The 17320-nt window shown below is 37.8% G+C and overlaps 1 protein-coding gene across 1 annotated transcript; it reads right to left on the bottom strand.

The window, feature by feature from the left end:
- Positions 1 to 843: 843 nt before the first annotated feature.
- Positions 844 to 16612, bottom strand: AMBN (ameloblastin). The gene is made up of 13 exons (XM_019025138.4): positions 15923 to 16612; positions 14894 to 14962; positions 11117 to 11167; positions 9739 to 9786; positions 8496 to 8606; positions 6494 to 6730; positions 5464 to 5502; positions 5291 to 5329; positions 5121 to 5159; positions 4812 to 4871; positions 4671 to 4715; positions 4205 to 4249; positions 844 to 1947 (listed from the first exon to the last, which is right to left on the bottom strand). The coding sequence occupies exons 1-13, from the start codon at positions 15935 to 15937 to the stop codon at positions 1402 to 1404; spliced, it is 1344 nt and encodes a 447-aa protein (XP_018880683.1). The 5' UTR covers positions 15938 to 16612; the 3' UTR covers positions 844 to 1401.
- Between the last annotated feature and the right edge of the window lie 708 nt (positions 16613 to 17320).

Raw genomic sequence — 17320 nt, 5'->3', positions numbered from 1 at the left:
ACACGCTCCTGGTAAGGCTCCTAAAGTACCCCAGGTTGGGAGGCATCTCAGGGCTCTTTTTTGTGGGTTGCATCTACGGAATCTCCATCAATGGATGTAGAGAAGTTTGAGTTTCATGGAGTCGAAGACCTGGGTTGGGCCACTTAGGAGAAGGTGAAGAGAAGGGGGTAGGAGGCTACTTTGTAGCAGTGACCAGATCTGGGCTGGGAGCCCTTTAATTTTGGTGTATAGCTCTGCTCGATACAACCTAGCCCTGGTGACAAGCGAGGGTCATTTCCTGCATCCCCCTTTCCCACATTATATTTCACAGGAATGAGCTAATTCTCACATGACACCCACATGGCTCTTTTTCTGTTTCTTCCTCTTGGAGAGTGAGGGCTCTTGCTCTTGAAACCGTTTCTAGAAACTGTTCTGAGAAAACTTGTCTGATTCCTCCTAGACTCTCCGATGACCCTCAGGCTGGGTTAGGCACCTCTTCTCTGTGGCTCCAGGGGCACCCTGTGCTTGGCCTTTTCATAGCACCTTTCACATGTGCTGTGGGGTTGAGTGTATCTATTTTACAGTATTGTTGTGGGATAATATATGTAAAGTAATTGAGCTTGGTCTAGGGTTTTGTTATGCTGATTGTCTACTTGTCAGTCAAGTCCATTGTAAGCTTTGAAGGAAGGGACTGTATCTCTGATACCTTGCACTGCACCCAGGACATGAATATTCAGTAAAATTCTGATGAAAGAATGAATGAATTGAATACAATGAATTAAAGAGAAGCAAAGGTAGAGGATGAGTATGCTTTTCTTGAACCATTTAAATCTATATAAATAATAAGCATACAATTCCTGATAATTTCAGTGAGAAAAATTCTTTATTTAAAATAGGCTAGATTTTTTATACTAGATTAAATAAAATACTCTATAAATGAGAATTTTAAATTAAATTATACCAAACCCAGTAATATCAGTCAGGAGTTTTCCACCAATCCCCATTTAATAAAGTTTAAATGAATTAGCTTAGAATTATGAGGATATTTGCCTTTGCTTAGAGAAAAGAGCAGTGCCATGTTTCCTGAATATAATAGTGTCATGCTGGTAAGAGAAATTCTATAATGCTTAAGACAGCTAAGAGAAAGTGATGATCAAATGCTGAGACCCTTAGACCCTTGCTCTGATGTTATTAATAGTGTTTCTAAATCACAGAGACAATTGACACATTTTATTTCAACAAGACATTGAAAGCAAGAAGTGGACCTACACTATTTCTAGCCACTTGCGTTTATTAATATATGCTTAGCGCTTTTAATGCCTTTGCTGCAGAAGGGTAATAAGTGTTTTAGCAAAAAGGTACACTGTGGGGACAAAGCTGGGAAGCTTGTGCATACAGAAAGTAGCTAATATCTTAGAGCTGTCAGGGCTCTTGGAAATGCCACGCGTCATGCATCATCTCGGGCTCCTGGGCTTTGTTTCCTGGCATGGATGTTTGCAGAGAGTTTGGGGCCATCGTGGTATCCATGGTTGCTTCTTCCTGGAAATCCACGGATGTGGTCATGTCAGCATCGTAGGTCCTATAAACATCAGCTAATTCAGGGGTCATCAGTGGGTCAGCAGCTGCTGGGGTGACGCTGGGGAGTCCCTTCATCTTCCCTGAAGGGCTCCTTGGCAGGCCGGGAATGTCATCCTTAGGGAGAGCAAGGAGCCCTGCATGGGGAGCAGGTTCTAGCTCTGTAAGGAAAGCTGGGTTTTCTGGATTGTCTGGGTTGGCCTCCGGCATAGGGGAGCCTTGTGCACCTCCTTCTTCGTTCTCAGGGCCTTTGGTGGCAGCCACTGGGGAGTCAAATTCCAGAGTGAAGTCACCGCCCATAGCTGGGTTGTGGGGCATTCCCTCAAAGCCGGGCCTCATGCCTCCAAATCCTGGAAACATGGCTCCATAGGCCATTGGGTCTTCTCTCCCGCCCTGGAAAAAAAACATTCTTCAAAGATGCCATCATCACATGCTATTAACTATACCATGCAGCTATACCTGCTCACATTCACCAAGGATCTCTAAAAAACTGGCAGAGAATAGGAAGTTGGCTGATTGATAGCTTTGTGTAAGCTCATTTCTCACTAAACTGGCTTTGAAACATAATGAAGAGGATTCTGCACTTACCTGGGTGGATCTCGGCATGATCTCCACAAAAGGGAGATAACAGGGCAGAAGCAAGACTTGAGGCAAAGGTGAGTTTGAATTTAATTTTAAGAAAACAAGCAGTTGAAATGAGTACTACCATCACAAAACAAATAAGAACTGAAATTCATAACTGCATTTGTTGAGGGAGAATCTTGTCAATGGCATTTTTCATTGTCCCCCAAATGAAGTTCCATGTACTTTTTTTTCTTTTAGGGGTCTCATTATACGGCCCAGGCTGCTGGTCTAGAACTCCTAGGCTCAAGTGATCTTCTTGCCTCAGCCTCCCTAGTAGCTGGGATTACAGAGGTGAGACACTGCACCCAGCTAAGACTTTAATTTTTTTAAAGCACAAAGTTTAAGAAAAAAATTTGACTTCCCTGGAGTAACTAAAATATTTTCTTCTTGTGGACAAATAGAATACCAGAACTGACCATGTTTCTTTTTCTACCTTTGCTGCCAGAAATATGGGGTCCAAAATCTTAGGCTGCTTGTAGCAATTGAGCAGGACTGTGTGACTTGCATATCTGTATTCTGATTTTCTTGAAATTATGACTCATTTTAAATCTTACTTTCAATTTTTTTGTTATATTTATTGTGTGTTTTTCATAAGCTCTGCAAAATCTTTTGGGAATGAGGCAGAATAGAAATAATTAATATTATGTGATGGCAATTAACACTTACTTGAATTTTGAACTTCCAGCCACTTGTATTGGTGCTATATAGATACAATACTCTTTCCTTTTCCTTTCTCCTGACTCTTCATTCTCTCTCAGCTTTCACATCATCTCCTCCAGGGATGATACTGTGAATCCCTGGACTGGGCTAACTGCCCTTCCTCTCTGACTCTTTCTCTCTAATAAAATTGTTATTACTTTTACCCCATGATTTTGACATTAGATATCTGCCCTTGTACCTATCTTTTCCATTCATTAGACTGTAAGTTCCTTGAAAACAAGACTCTTTTTTTTTTTTTTAAGGCAGGGTCTTGCTCTGTTGCCCAGGCTGGAGTGCAGTGGCGTGATCTCAGCTCGTTGAAACCTCTGCCTCCCAGTTTCGAGTGATTCTCCTGCCTCAGCCTCCTGAGTAGCTGCGACTACAGGCTCGCACCACTAAACCTGGCTGATTTTTGTATTTTTAGTGGAGATGGGGTTTTACCATGTTGGCCAGGCTGGTCTCAAACTCCTGATCTCAGGTGATCCACCCGCTTCGGCCTCCCAAAGTGCTGGGATTATAGGCATGAGCCACTGCGCCCAGCCAAAAACGAGAATCTTACCTTGTCTTGTTTACAGTATTTTCCTGTGTGTGTGGCACATGGAAGGCACACAAAAATACTGAGATGTAATTTTTCTTTCACAGATAATATGTGTGTGTGTTAACTTGATAGGATCTGTAGTTGACAGTGATTTGTTAATTCAATATAGCTTTTGTTTTGTCTTGCCTTGTGCTCTAACAGATGTAACAGACAAAAATTTTCTTAGGGAAAAAGTCAAGTTGTATGACTTTATTGATCTCAAATCTTAAACTTGCATGGATAATGATAACATAATAAGAGTATATGCTCATTGGCAAGGCACATTGACATTTATAATAATCACATTTTAAACTTGGTTTTCTTTTGCTTTTTGATCTTTCAATTTTGAGGTCTGAATTACTTGTAATGCTGTTGAATTTGATGTTTTGAGGGGTTAAATGGTCCCAGAAAGAACAAGAACTCTGTATGAACCACATGTATCTTTTTGGTTTGAAGTGTTTATAGTTCAATGACGGCCTTTCAAGGGGAGTTTTCTCCTCTGTTCATCTATAAGCAATGGGGCAAAACTCTATGCTCAAGAATAGTCATCACCCAGAAATGAAAGATTACATAGGAAACATGATGAAATCTTTGGATATTGCTTCAGAATTAAGCTTAGTTTTTGGAGTGGAAAAATCTGAGTCCCATGCTCATTTGGCTACATTCATGGCAGACGTCTCTTGCAGCCAGTCATAAGTGACTGTTCTTCCCTGGCCACTATTTTAAGAAGAGTTAGAAGACATTACTCACTGCCACTTCTTCTGAACTCATGATGCCAAGTCTGGCAGGGGCATTCTGTTCAAAAAGAAATATTGTGTCAAATTACGAACCAGCTACCTTCTTATCTACTCAAGACAAAGTTAAAAGTTATTTAGTTTTCACTTAAACCTTAATATTAATGCTGTGGCAAAGTGGAGAGGTGAGTCACTATGGAATAAATGTAGTCAACTCGGATAATTCAGATCTAAAATTTGTTTTTTCTTTAATACCCTTGTGTGCGTGTGTGTGCGTGTGTGTGCGTGTGCATGTGTGTGTGTGTGTGTGTCTGGCCAAGATTATCTAAATAGGAAGTTTGCCTCCTTAATATTTCAGTACTAATGTGGGTGTTCAGAGAATGTTTATTTGGAATCTCTTGTGTGAAACCTAGATTTTTGAATTTTAGCTCTTAAGATAAAATTTAATTAAAAACAATACTTTTTATAGAATATGGACTTACCAATTGATTTGCTCCAAAAGGCACGTACAACATTCCTGGATAAAGCTAAATAAAATACAATCATTATCACAAAATGCATTTTCCAATGGAAAAACTTTTAAGTAAATTGCAAACAGACGTGGTATTAAAAAAAAAACTTACTGGAGATTGTTTATTTTGTGGCATTGGTCCGTGAGAAATCAAACGGGCTATTTGGAAAATCTTTAAATGGTAGAAAACAGAATAAGTAATTCTCACAGGCACGTCCCCATAACAGTAATTTTTGAGGTATATGAAACACATTTTCAGATGGATTAGTATAGAAAATAAGTATTTAATATTTAAGAAAACAAAGGAACCCATTATACTTCATATTCATGGATAAATGGGACAACGAAATAATTCACTCTTATTTTTTGAAATATAGAGACAGTTTTTGCAAGACAGTGTCTCATTGAGATCTGTACTTACTGTTGAACCTTGTGGATGAGCAAAATCCAATCCTGGGAGCTATATTAAAGATAAATATTAAAATTATCAGTCAAAAAATGAACAAAATAGATAAATGCAAATAAAAGATAAAGTGAACAAATAAAAATAAAAATAAAAAATAGAAGTGTCTCACTGAGATCTGTACTTACTGATGGACCTTGTGGATCAGGAAAATCCATTCCTGGGAGCTATATTACAGATAAATATTAAAATTATCAGTAAAAAATGAACAAAGTAGTTAAATACAAATAAAAATAAAACAGTGAACAATAAAAATTAAAAAATAAAATACAGAAAGTGTCTCATTGAGATCTGTACTTACTGATGGACCTTGTGGATCAGCAAAATCTACTCCTGGGAGCTATATCACAGATAAATATTAAAATTATCAGTCAAAAAATAAACAAAACAGACAACAGTAAAATAAAAAATAGACAAAGTGACATTAAAAATAAAAAAATAGACAAAGTGAACTGATCACATCCTTATCTTGTTTACAATTACAATAAAGCAATTAAAATGAGTTTCATTATTTTACTTTCTTTTAGTGTTTTGGGAGGTATGACCCAAGAGTTTGCAATGGTCTTTTACTAACATTACTCAAATGTACCTGCAGGGAGATGTGGCACATCTATCATGGCTTTGCTATCTCTTGCAAATTAGAAAGTAATGAATTTTGGAACTGGAACATACCTGGTTGGTTTGAACCCTGGCTCTGCCACTTAATTTTTGTGTACTCCTGGGCAAATTTTGTAACTTCTCAAAATCTGTCTTCCTTTCTTTAAAAAGGCTGATAATATGTATTTTTATAGGATTGTAGGCAGGGTGATATGGGGGAATGATAAATGTCCACAACATACTGGTTACTTGGTACCTTCATTTTTTTTTTAATCCATTACACTTTTCTCTACATTACTACAAGATACTTTTTGCATAGTTGTCACCTCTTTGTCAGAGAGATAATAATGCAAAATTCTACTTGTTATGCTGAGGGATCAGTCACTTTTTTCAGTCTTTCCAACACCAAAAAAGACCAGTGATGGGAAACCTGGACTTCTCTGGGGTTTTATTCTATTTCCTATGGGAGTTTTCATCTTTTGCAACTAAGAAACCCAGTTTTATAGGCACAGGATCTTTTAGAATCCATGCCCTGTCTCTGATGGCAAAAGATAGGAATGGATATTTACGTTTTACTCAAAAAATAAATCTCAGATGTGGAAGACTGATTAAGAGTATATTTATATCATGTATTATGCCTGAAGGCTACGATTATTTAAAAGTGCCCTGCAAATTCATTTTCTTCTATTAGGTTAGCTGGTGATTCTGATCTGACTTCAAGAGAAAGGAAGTACCTCAGGCTTTGGTGGCTTATCTGATGGTGCCACCTGCTGCTGAACCAGAGGCAGTTCTCCTTCCTGCAAGGGCAGCTGTCCCAGGTGAATTGGAGGCTGAAGTGCTTCTTTCAGTGCTGTGGCCTGGTTGGTGGTTGCAGCAGCAGACTGGAGAAAAGGTTTCAGTCCTGGCTGTTGAGGCTTCAAGGATGGCTGTGATGGGAGAGGTGGGGGATGCACAGGCAAAGAATATTCATACTGCAGAGAAATTGGAAAAGAGTGTTAGGAAGGGATGGCTCATTAAACGACGGTGCCTAGAATTTCTAAACAAAGGGGCTTGGGGCGCTTTCTATCTGGAAGGGAGGCTAGGAGACTTGCCGTGAAGTTGAGTTTACATAGCAAGCACCAGTTAGAGTTAATGTTGTTTGGGGAGGTCTTGTGTGTGCCTCCCCTACCTCCTTTGGGACCACCATTGCTCACGAAGGTGAAGCTACATGAACCTCCTGGTAGGATGCGTCATGTCCTTCTCTAAGTTCCCGTAGCTGTCTGTATGTATTTGTATCTTTATTTTACCACTTTCTCACTGGATGATAATTATTTGTTATAAATCTTTGTCCCCCAGTCAACGGAGAGAGAATGATATGTTTTGTTTTTCTTTATAGCTCGTGTACATAACATAGCTCCTAACAAGTGCCTGGCCCATGGTGGTTGCCTAATATATTTTTCGAGTTAATGAAAAGATAAAGCGTAATTAATTAAAATGCCAATCAAATTCTTGCATCATGGAGTCCACTTTGGAAACAATTAAGTGAAGAAACAGTCACCATTAACATAATTTATTGTCCTACTGAATGTGACCTCGTGGTAATGCTCCTGCTGTGGAAGACCGCCTGGAACTAAAATTCCCTGTTAAATCTTGGTTCTGAGTCCATATATTAAACGAAAAAATTCCCCGTTAAAATCACCATGTTTTGTTGCTTCTTGTAGAAATTACTTGTGGTGAATGGCTCCCTATTGTTTGTAGATTGATTGTAAACTCCTCAGACCAGCAAGGAAGTCTCGCAACAATTTGGGGCTCTGCTTTGCCTCTCCAGCCATCACCCCTCTCTGAGCTCACGCAGTATTCATTACTCACATCTCACAATTCAGCACTTTGAAATATGTTGTCTTGTCCTATCTGAATCAGATAAGATATGAAATTTCACAATCCTTGGAGCCATTCTTAAATGTCTTCGCTTTTACTACCAAACCACAATTTGGTTTATGTATTTATTAGGCACCTAATCAATAATGGTCAACAGATTGATATATTTATTGACTTCTGTAGGGTTCATGATTTTTTTTTTAAATTTCTTAATTTTTTTTGAGACAGAGTCTCACTCTAGTGCCCAGGCTGGAGTGCAGTGGCACAATCTCGGCTCACTGCAGCCTCTGCCTCCCGGGTTCAAGCGATTCTCCTGCCTCAGCCTCCTGAGAGTAGCTGAGATTACAGGTGCCTGCCACCATGCCTGGCTAATTTTTGTATTTTTAGTACATGGTTTCACCATGTTGGTCAGGCTGGTCTTGAACTCCTCACCTCAAGTGATCCACCCACTTTGGCCTCCCAAAGTGCTGGGATTACAGGCGTCAGCCATCGCACCTGGCTATGGTATTTTAACCAGGATTATTGTCATCATTTGAAATTAGCCTTTGAGTAATTATTTAGGAAATCTTGATTCAAATGAAAATTGTCCAGGATGTAGCCTGCTTTGATTTTCGAGGATTGTTTACTGATATCTTTAATATAGGTCTCATATTTTGGAGGCTGTATCTTCCTATTTTAAATAAATATGCAAATAGTTTTAAATTTAAAAATATTTCTTAAGCGCTAAAAGCAGTTATAGGCTTTGATTTATTTGGCATGAGAATAATTTTTTGTTAATGCTAGGACTTGGCTGTTTCTAATATATCATAACTTAAAGAAGGCAAGTAAGAAAAGGTTTTAAAGCCTGAGGTTTCAAACATATTGATGCTATTCACTCACCTGTTGAGTTTCATGTTCTCTTGGCCTCATCCATGGAAGAGAGGAATGTGGTGGGAGGAGACCGTGCATCCACAAAGAATTAAATGATTTTCCAAAGCCATATCTAGAATACTAAAGACATGGATAAAAAAAGACATGCTTATATTTAAATGTTAAATATAACATTGGTTATATTTGGTTTTCTTTTTCCTTTTTCTTTTTTTTTTGAGATGGAATCTTGCTCTGTCGCCAGGCTGGAGTGCAGTGGCGCAATCTCAGCTCACTGCATCCTCCACCTCCCAGGTTCAAGCGATTCTCATGCCTCAGCCTCCTGAGTAGCTGGGTCTACAGGCACGCACCACCATGCCCAGCTAATTTCTGTATTTTTAGTAGAGACGGGGTTTCACCATGTTGGCCAGGATGGTCTTGATCTCTTGACCTCATGATCCGCCCACCTTGGCCTCCCAAAATGTTGGAATTACAGGAGTGAGCCACCGCTCCTGGCCTGGTTTTCATTTTCTAAAAAATCAACAGATAGCATAAATATAGCAAAAGCAAAAGTGATGTTGGTTAATTTAAAATGGATAGGTATGGCTGGACGTGGTAGCTCACGCCTCTAATCCCAGCACTTTGGGAGGCCGAGGTGGGTGGATCACCTGGGGTCAGGCATTCAAGATCAACCTAGCAACATGGCAAAACCCCGTCTCTACTAAAAAATACAAAAATTAGCCTGGCGTGGTGGCAGATGCCTGTAATCCCAGCTACTTGGCAGGCTGAGACAGGAGAATTGCTTGAACCCAGGAGATGGAGGTTGCAGTGAGCCGAGATCATGCCATTGCACTTCAGCCTGGGCAACAGAGCGACACTCTGTCTAAATAAATAAATAAATAAATAAAAATAAAATAAGTAAATCAAATGGATAGGTGAACTCTTCCTTTCAATGAACTTAAATTTCATTTTGAGCTAGTCTGCAATATTTGCATAAATTTGTTTGAGATTTAGCTTTTAAAGCACTTGTGTTTTGTGCCACATAATAAAATTAATAATGCAGGAAAAGATTCTTTTCTTAACTAAATAAAATTCAATATTGTTTTTGTTTTTCCCTGTCACTGTATCTTATTTTGTTTTAGGCTCTCATTTACTTCTTGGTTCTTCCAATCTTTAGTATATTGTGTAGTCATAAATAAATTTGATGAATTATAATGCTGCTGCTAATATTAACACTACCACCACCATGAATACTTGCAATAAGAAATATGATTACCTGAGAAAGTGTGTTTAATCTCTGCAGACTTCCCAACTGTCTCATTGTCTATCAAGAAAAAAAGTGGGTTACTGTTTATCGCATATGCTGTGTTTGACACAACGGATTTCTTGTGATATTTGACACAACGGATTTCTCGTGATATTTGACATTATCAACACAAAGTTTGGTGTGAATCAATTTAAGAAAATGAAAGTAGACACAAATCATCACCGAAAGGTGGAAATATTAAATTTGGTTCTGCCATTGTTATTATTATTGCTATTAAAATAATGCAGTTGCGTTTATCATTAATTAAAGGAGAAAAAGTATCATTTAAGTGGAGGTTACATTGAAACATGGGAAAATAGCTCATTCCATTGAAATATAAATGTAATTGTGAGGACTTTGCTTCATTGACTCTTTCTCCCCATTTAATTTACTTTGCCCTTTACAAGTTCAGCCAGAAGAGGAATTTGAAACAAACAAACAAGACAAACAAATAAAACTTCTACCTCTTTCCCATACAATAAATCTTTCAAAATATTAAAAATAAAAACTATTGAAAGAAATGTTAAGTATCTGGATAGATTATCGAGAATGCTACCATTTCAACAGAATGCCAATTTCACTTTTTTCACGGGAAGAGATTTAGAATGCTTTGGATTGAGTTTAAGCTAAAAAGTGAGAAAAAAACCCTCAGCGAAATTAGCTTCCATGTGAAGTAAGCGTCTAGCTCAAATAGGTGTTGACTGCCCCCAGCTTACCATGACACACGGAAATTTCACAAGACCTTGTGAGAAATTTATAATCTTATAAATATCTTTCTATATATAACTGTCAATATTTTTCATTGACATGACCAAAATTTCTGTTTTGCTGGAGTTTTCTAAACAGAATATATATTACATGAGAACTGCAATAAGACAAATACACTGTACAACTTATGCAGGAAGTATCATAGTACAATGTTAATGCTATTTACCAGACTTACAAAAAATTAAATTTTGTACAGGTACATTTTTTTCATGAGAACTTTATCATGTAAGATAGTATAAGGAGCAGGATTAAAAATAAACTATTTGTGAGTACAGAGCAATGTATTTTAATTAATGTAGTAATTTTATTAATGTGCATATTATATATAAGGCATTAAGTACTAATATTGCTTTGGTTTGCATAGAAACAATGTTCTAAAACTTAAAACACCTGAGAGTTTAAAACTGCAGTAGAATTATAAGACAAAGCTCTAGTAAATGTCATAACTTTTCTAGCACTCCTCAGAATAACAGCCACAAACTTCTGGCTAGGAAAACTGAGAAGCACACGATTATATTTCTCCTGTATCACAAATATACCAATGTAAAGTTAATATGTTAAAAATTCTGACAATACATACCTCAAGGCTCAAACTAGCCATACCCGGTGTTCCAGATTGCTGAGGAAAGAACTGAATGAAAATAAGAATTATTTTGAGTCTTATTGGTACAAAACTTCCTTCAATGCCCATTGGGCATAGGATATTGCTCCAGTACATATGGGCTACCTGAGAGGCCACCATTTTGGTTTATTATGCAAATGACTTGAGTGCTTGGGCAGAATGAAGAAGAGCATAAGTTATTTGGGAGAATCAACATAGTATTTGATAATTTTGCTCCCACCTGCATTATCTATCCTTTGTCTGCATCTTAATGCTTCATTGCTTTAAAAGCAAAATATGATTTAAAGTTACACACAAGGATAAATAGAATAAAGCAACAAAATAGAAAACTACTAGTACTTTATTTTCTTAAAAAATTACCACAGAAAAAAGTAAAGGGGACAAACCCAAGCTGAATTTTCATGTGCTTTCGACAAACATGATTTTGGTTTACAAGACATGGCATGGGATCATGACATTCAGAAAAATCGTATGAAAAATCTAACTGGATTCCCATTCAAAGGGCTTCAGCAAATTCCCTATCATTTTTAGTGAAAGATTATTTTATGTGTAAACCTACTATACTTTGGGATCATATCAAAGGTTTTTTTTTCCTTAAAAGCATTCTAGCACAAAAGACTATTATACTTAATGTGTTCACTTAAAAGTTGTTCAAAAATATACCTATCTATACAATTAGCTTTTTAAAATGTAAGATATTTTCCTTTTTTTTTTTTTTTTGAGACTAAGTTTCACTGTGTCACCCAGGCTGGAGTGCAGTACCGTGATCTCGGCTCACTGCAACCTCTGCCTGCTGGGTTCAAGTGATTCTCCTCCCAAGTAGCTGGGATTACAGGTGTGCACCACCAAGCCCGGCTAATTTTCGTATTTTTGGTAGAGACGGAGTTTCACCATGTTGGCCAGGCTGGTCTTGAACTCCTGAGCTCAAGTGATCCACCCACCTTAGCCTCCCAAAGTGCTGGGATTACAGGTGTGCACCACCAAGCCCGGCTAATTTTCGTATTTTTGGTAGAGACGGAGTTTCACCATGTTGGCCAGGCTTGTCTTGAACTCCTGAGCTCAAGTGATCCGCCCACCTTAGCCTCCCAAAGTGCTGGGATTACAGATGTGAGCCACTGCATCTGGCTTCCTTTTTTAAAAAATAGAGATGGGGGTCTCACTATGTTGCCCAGGCTTGTCTTAAACTCCTGAGCTCAAGTAATCCTCCTGCCTTGGCCTCCCAAAGTTCCAGGATGATAGGCATGAGTCACCATGCCTAGCCTTTTCCTTTTGTTTTTTGTTTTTTTGTTAAAGATATTTTTCTTTTGAAACCAATCCTTATTACTTTACACAAATACCGGTAGAAAACATGGCGAATGGAAGAGTAGGAATTAGAGTAAATTGGATTTTGAGAGTCTCTGGTTCTTTGGATATTCTCACTTTCTAAGACCAAGGGGTTGTAATGCTGTCTTTCCTTCAGTTATACCACAAGGATTTAAGGAATGTTTACCAAATATATCAGTATTATTTTTCCTTTATGAGTAAGAAGTTAAAGAATTACACCCCCTACTTTTTCACCCACCACCTTTTTCATGTAAGTAAAATCCCACCTTCTGGGTCATGGTGAGAATTTCTTTAAATAATTCAGTTTTGGACAAGAATAGAGGGAAAGGGCCAGGCATGGTGGCTCAAGACTAATCCCGGAACTTTGGGAGGCTGAGGTGGGCAGATCATGAGGTCAGGAATTTAAGACCAGCCTGGCCAACATGGCGAAACCGCGTCTCTACAAAAATACAAAAATTAGCTGGGCGTGGTGACACGTGCCTGTAATCCCAGCTACTTGGGAGGCTGAGGCAGGAGAATCGCTTGAACCCAGAAGGAGGAGGTGGCAGTGAGCTGAGATCTCAGCATTGCACTCCAGCCTGGGCAAGAGAGCCAGACTGTTAAAAAAAAAAAAAAAGAATAGAGGGAAAGGCATTATAAATGTGTAGCAAATACTCTGGGTAGGAAAGAGGTTAGCTGTGTAGACAGGAAGAGTGATTGTGCATGTATGTGTGTATGTGGTGGTTAGCTTGTTGAGAATTTGGGGGAATCTTGAGAGCAGGACCTTCTTCCCCACTATTTGCCAGTGCATAAATAACACATCCTGGATTGAACCACAGAACAAAGTGTACTTTGCTTTCCATCTGCTCTAAGTCATGACTTAAAGAATATTTACACGAATGTATACAGATAGGGGATACATTTCCCATGCAGAATTAATAGGAGAAGAACATCTGATTTGACAGGAAATCAGTTGGCAATAATAAGCAATTGTTCTGTTCCTCAGAGTGGACCCAATTGATTCAGGTGTGGATCATTATAGGTTCAAAGAATGCCAATGTGTTAGACTGACAGTGAATGACTGAGGCTGATCCCAACATCAGTATCATACAAAGGTAAGCTAGGGTGGCACCCTCAATTTTTCTTTCATTTAAAATTCATCTTGCGTGATGGAACAGAGACTATTTTTATTTGTGGAATTAAGGTTTTCATCATTATAATCAGTTTTCAACTTCTTTCTCCATTTCCATTCTCTTTCTCTAAAACACTTTAAGAAGAACAAGTAGCTAACCTTTTCTTTCAAGGAATTAAAATATTCTAAAGTTCATTTGAGGCCAACTGTGAGCTACTGGAGACAAGAGATCATGTCTTATTTACTTTCATTTTTCCATGTCTTATTTACTGGATGCATGGCAGCTGCTCAATATATTTGCTAAATGCATATAGCCGCCAAATAAAATTTTTGTGATAACAGAATTGCATGCTGTTGGCTGGAGTAGTTCAGTGTTCAAAAGATTGTGTTTGTACGAGATCATTTCAATATACACTAGAATGGATCAGGTGTGGGACTGTAATACACAATTAGCCCCATCACTATGATATGTTTTGATTTATGAAACTTCAGCTCTCAGTCACACAATTTCATGTTTACAAGGTAAATTTGCTAGTTAATTACTAGCTTTAAATGGAATTATCTAGCTGAGTTTTGTAACCATAGAAATTTAGAGATAGTTCTTTTTGAAATGAAGAAAACGTATTTTTTTCAAAGAAATTTCCTCTTTCCATTTCAACTTTATAATGATAGCAATAAGTTGATAATAAAATTTTGCCATGCATTGTGGAGACTATCTAAGCTTTTAACTTTGAATGAGTGGAATAAGATCTAGAAATTGTCTTGGGACTATTTTAAATAACTTTTTAGTAGAAATATCATACTTCACTTACTGATTTTTTTTTTTTTTTTTAAAGTGGAGTCTCACTCTGTCGCCTAGGCTGGAGTGTAGTGGCACAATCTCGGCTTACTGCAACCTCCGTCTCCCAGGTTCAAGCAATTCTCCTGCCTCAGCCTCCCGAGTAGCTGGGATTACAGGTGCCCACCACCACGCCTGGCTAATTTTTGTATTTTTAGTAGAGACAGGGTTTCGCCATGTTGGCTAGGCTGGTCTCGAGCTCCTCACCTCAGGTCATCCGCCTGCCTCAGCCTCCCAAAGTGCTGGGATTACAGGCGTGAGCCACCGCACCCGGCTATCCCTTACCGCTTTTGGATTACAAGACTGACATCTAAGCAACTATGGCTTTTGACTCAACAGGACTAAACCACTGGATTAAATCAAGTGAGTCTATGCGTGGACTCTCAGTCCATATCCCTTCAGTGTTGTTTGGAGTTCGACAATCAATAACCTCTTGTGGGATACACTCTAAAGACTGACTTACCGGCACTGCAAAACTCATTTCCAGGAGGCATAGGATCAGTATCAGGTCCTTCATTTTGAAAAGTGGAATCTAAAACATAATTAAGTTGGAGAATTAAATCAGATGAATTTTTATTCAGAATGGTTAAAAGACAATTTTTGAAAATGAGCCTGAGTCTCTGCTCTTACAAAAACAACCGGGATAAAGGTTAGAAGAACAAAAACAAAAACTAAATGTTACTAAACAACTGATTTGTATGTAGTAGTTTCTGAAATAAATTAACAAGCAATTAAAAAATATCTAAGCACGTTTTAAATGGATCTACAGCCTAAATAAGTATGTAGGAACAACCTCCATCGATATTCTTTAAGTGATATATTTCATTTCATAAAGTGAATTATGAATTTAAAAATCCTTCCCACTAAGTAAAATATTGGTCTATAAGGTATTATTCACAGAAGTTTATACTTTGCTTACCCTTTGGGACACATTTTGAAATGCATGTGAAATATAATGCAACTAACAGTCATTTTATAACAAACCTTTATTTGCAGGAATAGAGGGTACATCATTGCATGTTTAGGTAATCTACGTAACCATGCCAAAATTTTTCTTTTCAAATGAGAGTAAATTGGCTATCTTAATTTCCTTTGATGTTAGTGGAAAATATGTCTCAAATTTAGCTTTCCTCTTCCTAAAATGAATTATCTTTTAAAATTTATTCTATAAATTCAAAAAGCTCTTTATTCTTACATGAATAGAGATCTGAATAGCCTAGAAATTTACTCATCTTCTAATATTAAAAAAAATTAGGCACTATAATCAAAAATAGTAAAAAAAATCACAATCTATAGATAAAAGTCTTTTTTTTTTTTTGTTAGTTGAATAGGTGTTAGGCATGTCATCTCTGGGACATGCTAATGGATTACAACAAGCAATAATTCAGCTACTGGTGACAAATGAAGATAAATCCTCTTTATAAAAGCTGTCTGGAGATAGGAAAAAAAGAATTTACAGGAAACACATGGAAATCATAAAATCCCATTTTACCTTAGATGCTGACATGCACTGTGCTCTCAGGGCCTGATGATGCCAACCAAGATAGTTCTAAGAAAAGAAGATTAAAATTTTTTTCAGGACTGTGCGTGGGACTTGCTCTGTACTTCTCATTCAGGGAAGATTAGAAACCTTTATTTAAAGTGTCAATCCACCAATCAAAGTGAAGCAAAATGGCGGGGGGTGGCGGGGGGGAGTGGGGGCGGGAATCTCTGCTCCTGCAATTAGTCCACACCCTTTTATTGCATGCAGGGACATTGGCCCAGTAGGGTCTCATTATTTTTAATTGTACTGCAGCCCCTGTACTTATTCAGAGAACTTGATAGCAGGGAAGGCAGTAAAGGAATAACGGACATAGGCTCTGAAGACAATTATTTTGGTGAGCTGGGGAAAATATATGTAAAATAGGTGCAAAACAAGCCATTATCTGTTTTGTGCTGGTTTTATCTGCAGATAAAGCTAGTGACCCAATGCTACCATTCTTCAGATTTTCACCCTCCTGTTTGTTGTAGTAAAAGTAACTACTGTCCTTCCCCCCAGCACACACAGAGTTTAAAAGAAAACACTAAAATGTTAGATGGATAATTAATGTGTGTGATTTCTTCCTTGAATGTCCTAGATATTTTCATATCTGGAGATAATTGATTAGAGATAGCCAAGCTTTTGTAAGAAACTACAGGTGGACCCTCTGCAAGAATCAGGTTTACTTCAGGTAAACGTTTGGTGCATTTTAAAAAAAATCTGTGGGGACGGGGACGTAAATCAGAACATTCTCTATGAACCAAATCAATGGGCACAAGTGTCAGTTCACTCTTCAGATAGACACATTTCCAGGCATTAGTATCAAGCCAGGTTAATAAGACATATTTCGATCACTTAAAAGGTTAACGTCAACACAGATTGGTTTTTCTCCGTGAACAGATAATATCTTGGATGTGGATTGAATATTAGCCGCTTTTGTTACTTCTCTGCCCATCCTTGTCTTTCCAAAGTTGTGATTTCAGATATGGTAGGGATAAGCATTTAAGATTAGTTCTGAAGAAGGGATGAGTCAGTACACTCTTTAGGGAAGTAGGGATCTTGTCAATTACAGGGAACATTGAGGAAGCTGGTATTTTGAGAGAAAGCTGTATCTATACCCAAATGTAGGCCTAACAGCTTCAAATAATGTTATCTTAGAAGCTGCTCCTGAAAACCTCTGTGTTCCACTGATACCAGAATTATCTTTAGGATGCAAAGAAATGAAGAATGTGAATGTGTTTTGCAAACAGCAAAATGTTATTGAAATGAAAAGTATTATTTTTGCATGCTGTCTCTGGTGCTTGATGCAGTCCCTTAATCTCTTTTGAGCCCCAGTTCCTTCTTCTGTTATGTAAGGATAATAATTAATGA

The sequence above is a fragment of the Gorilla gorilla genome, chromosome 3, assembly GCF_029281585.2.
Source record: "Gorilla gorilla gorilla isolate KB3781 chromosome 3, NHGRI_mGorGor1-v2.1_pri, whole genome shotgun sequence".
Lineage (NCBI taxonomy): Eukaryota > Metazoa > Chordata > Mammalia > Primates > Hominidae > Gorilla > Gorilla gorilla.
The sequence above is the reverse complement of the archived record's forward strand: the minus strand, read 5'-3'. Positions and strand labels throughout refer to the sequence as shown.

Coding starts and splice junctions, on each gene's coding strand:
- AMBN (XM_019025138.4), bottom strand. Junction 8,607..9,738: donor GATTAAACACACTTTCTCAG/GTAATCATATTT, acceptor CCATGTCTTTAG/TATTCTAGATATGGCTTTGG. Junction 4,872..5,120: donor CTCATCCACAAGGTTCAACA/GTAAGTACAGAT, acceptor TACCATTTAAAG/ATTTTCCAAATAGCCCGTTT.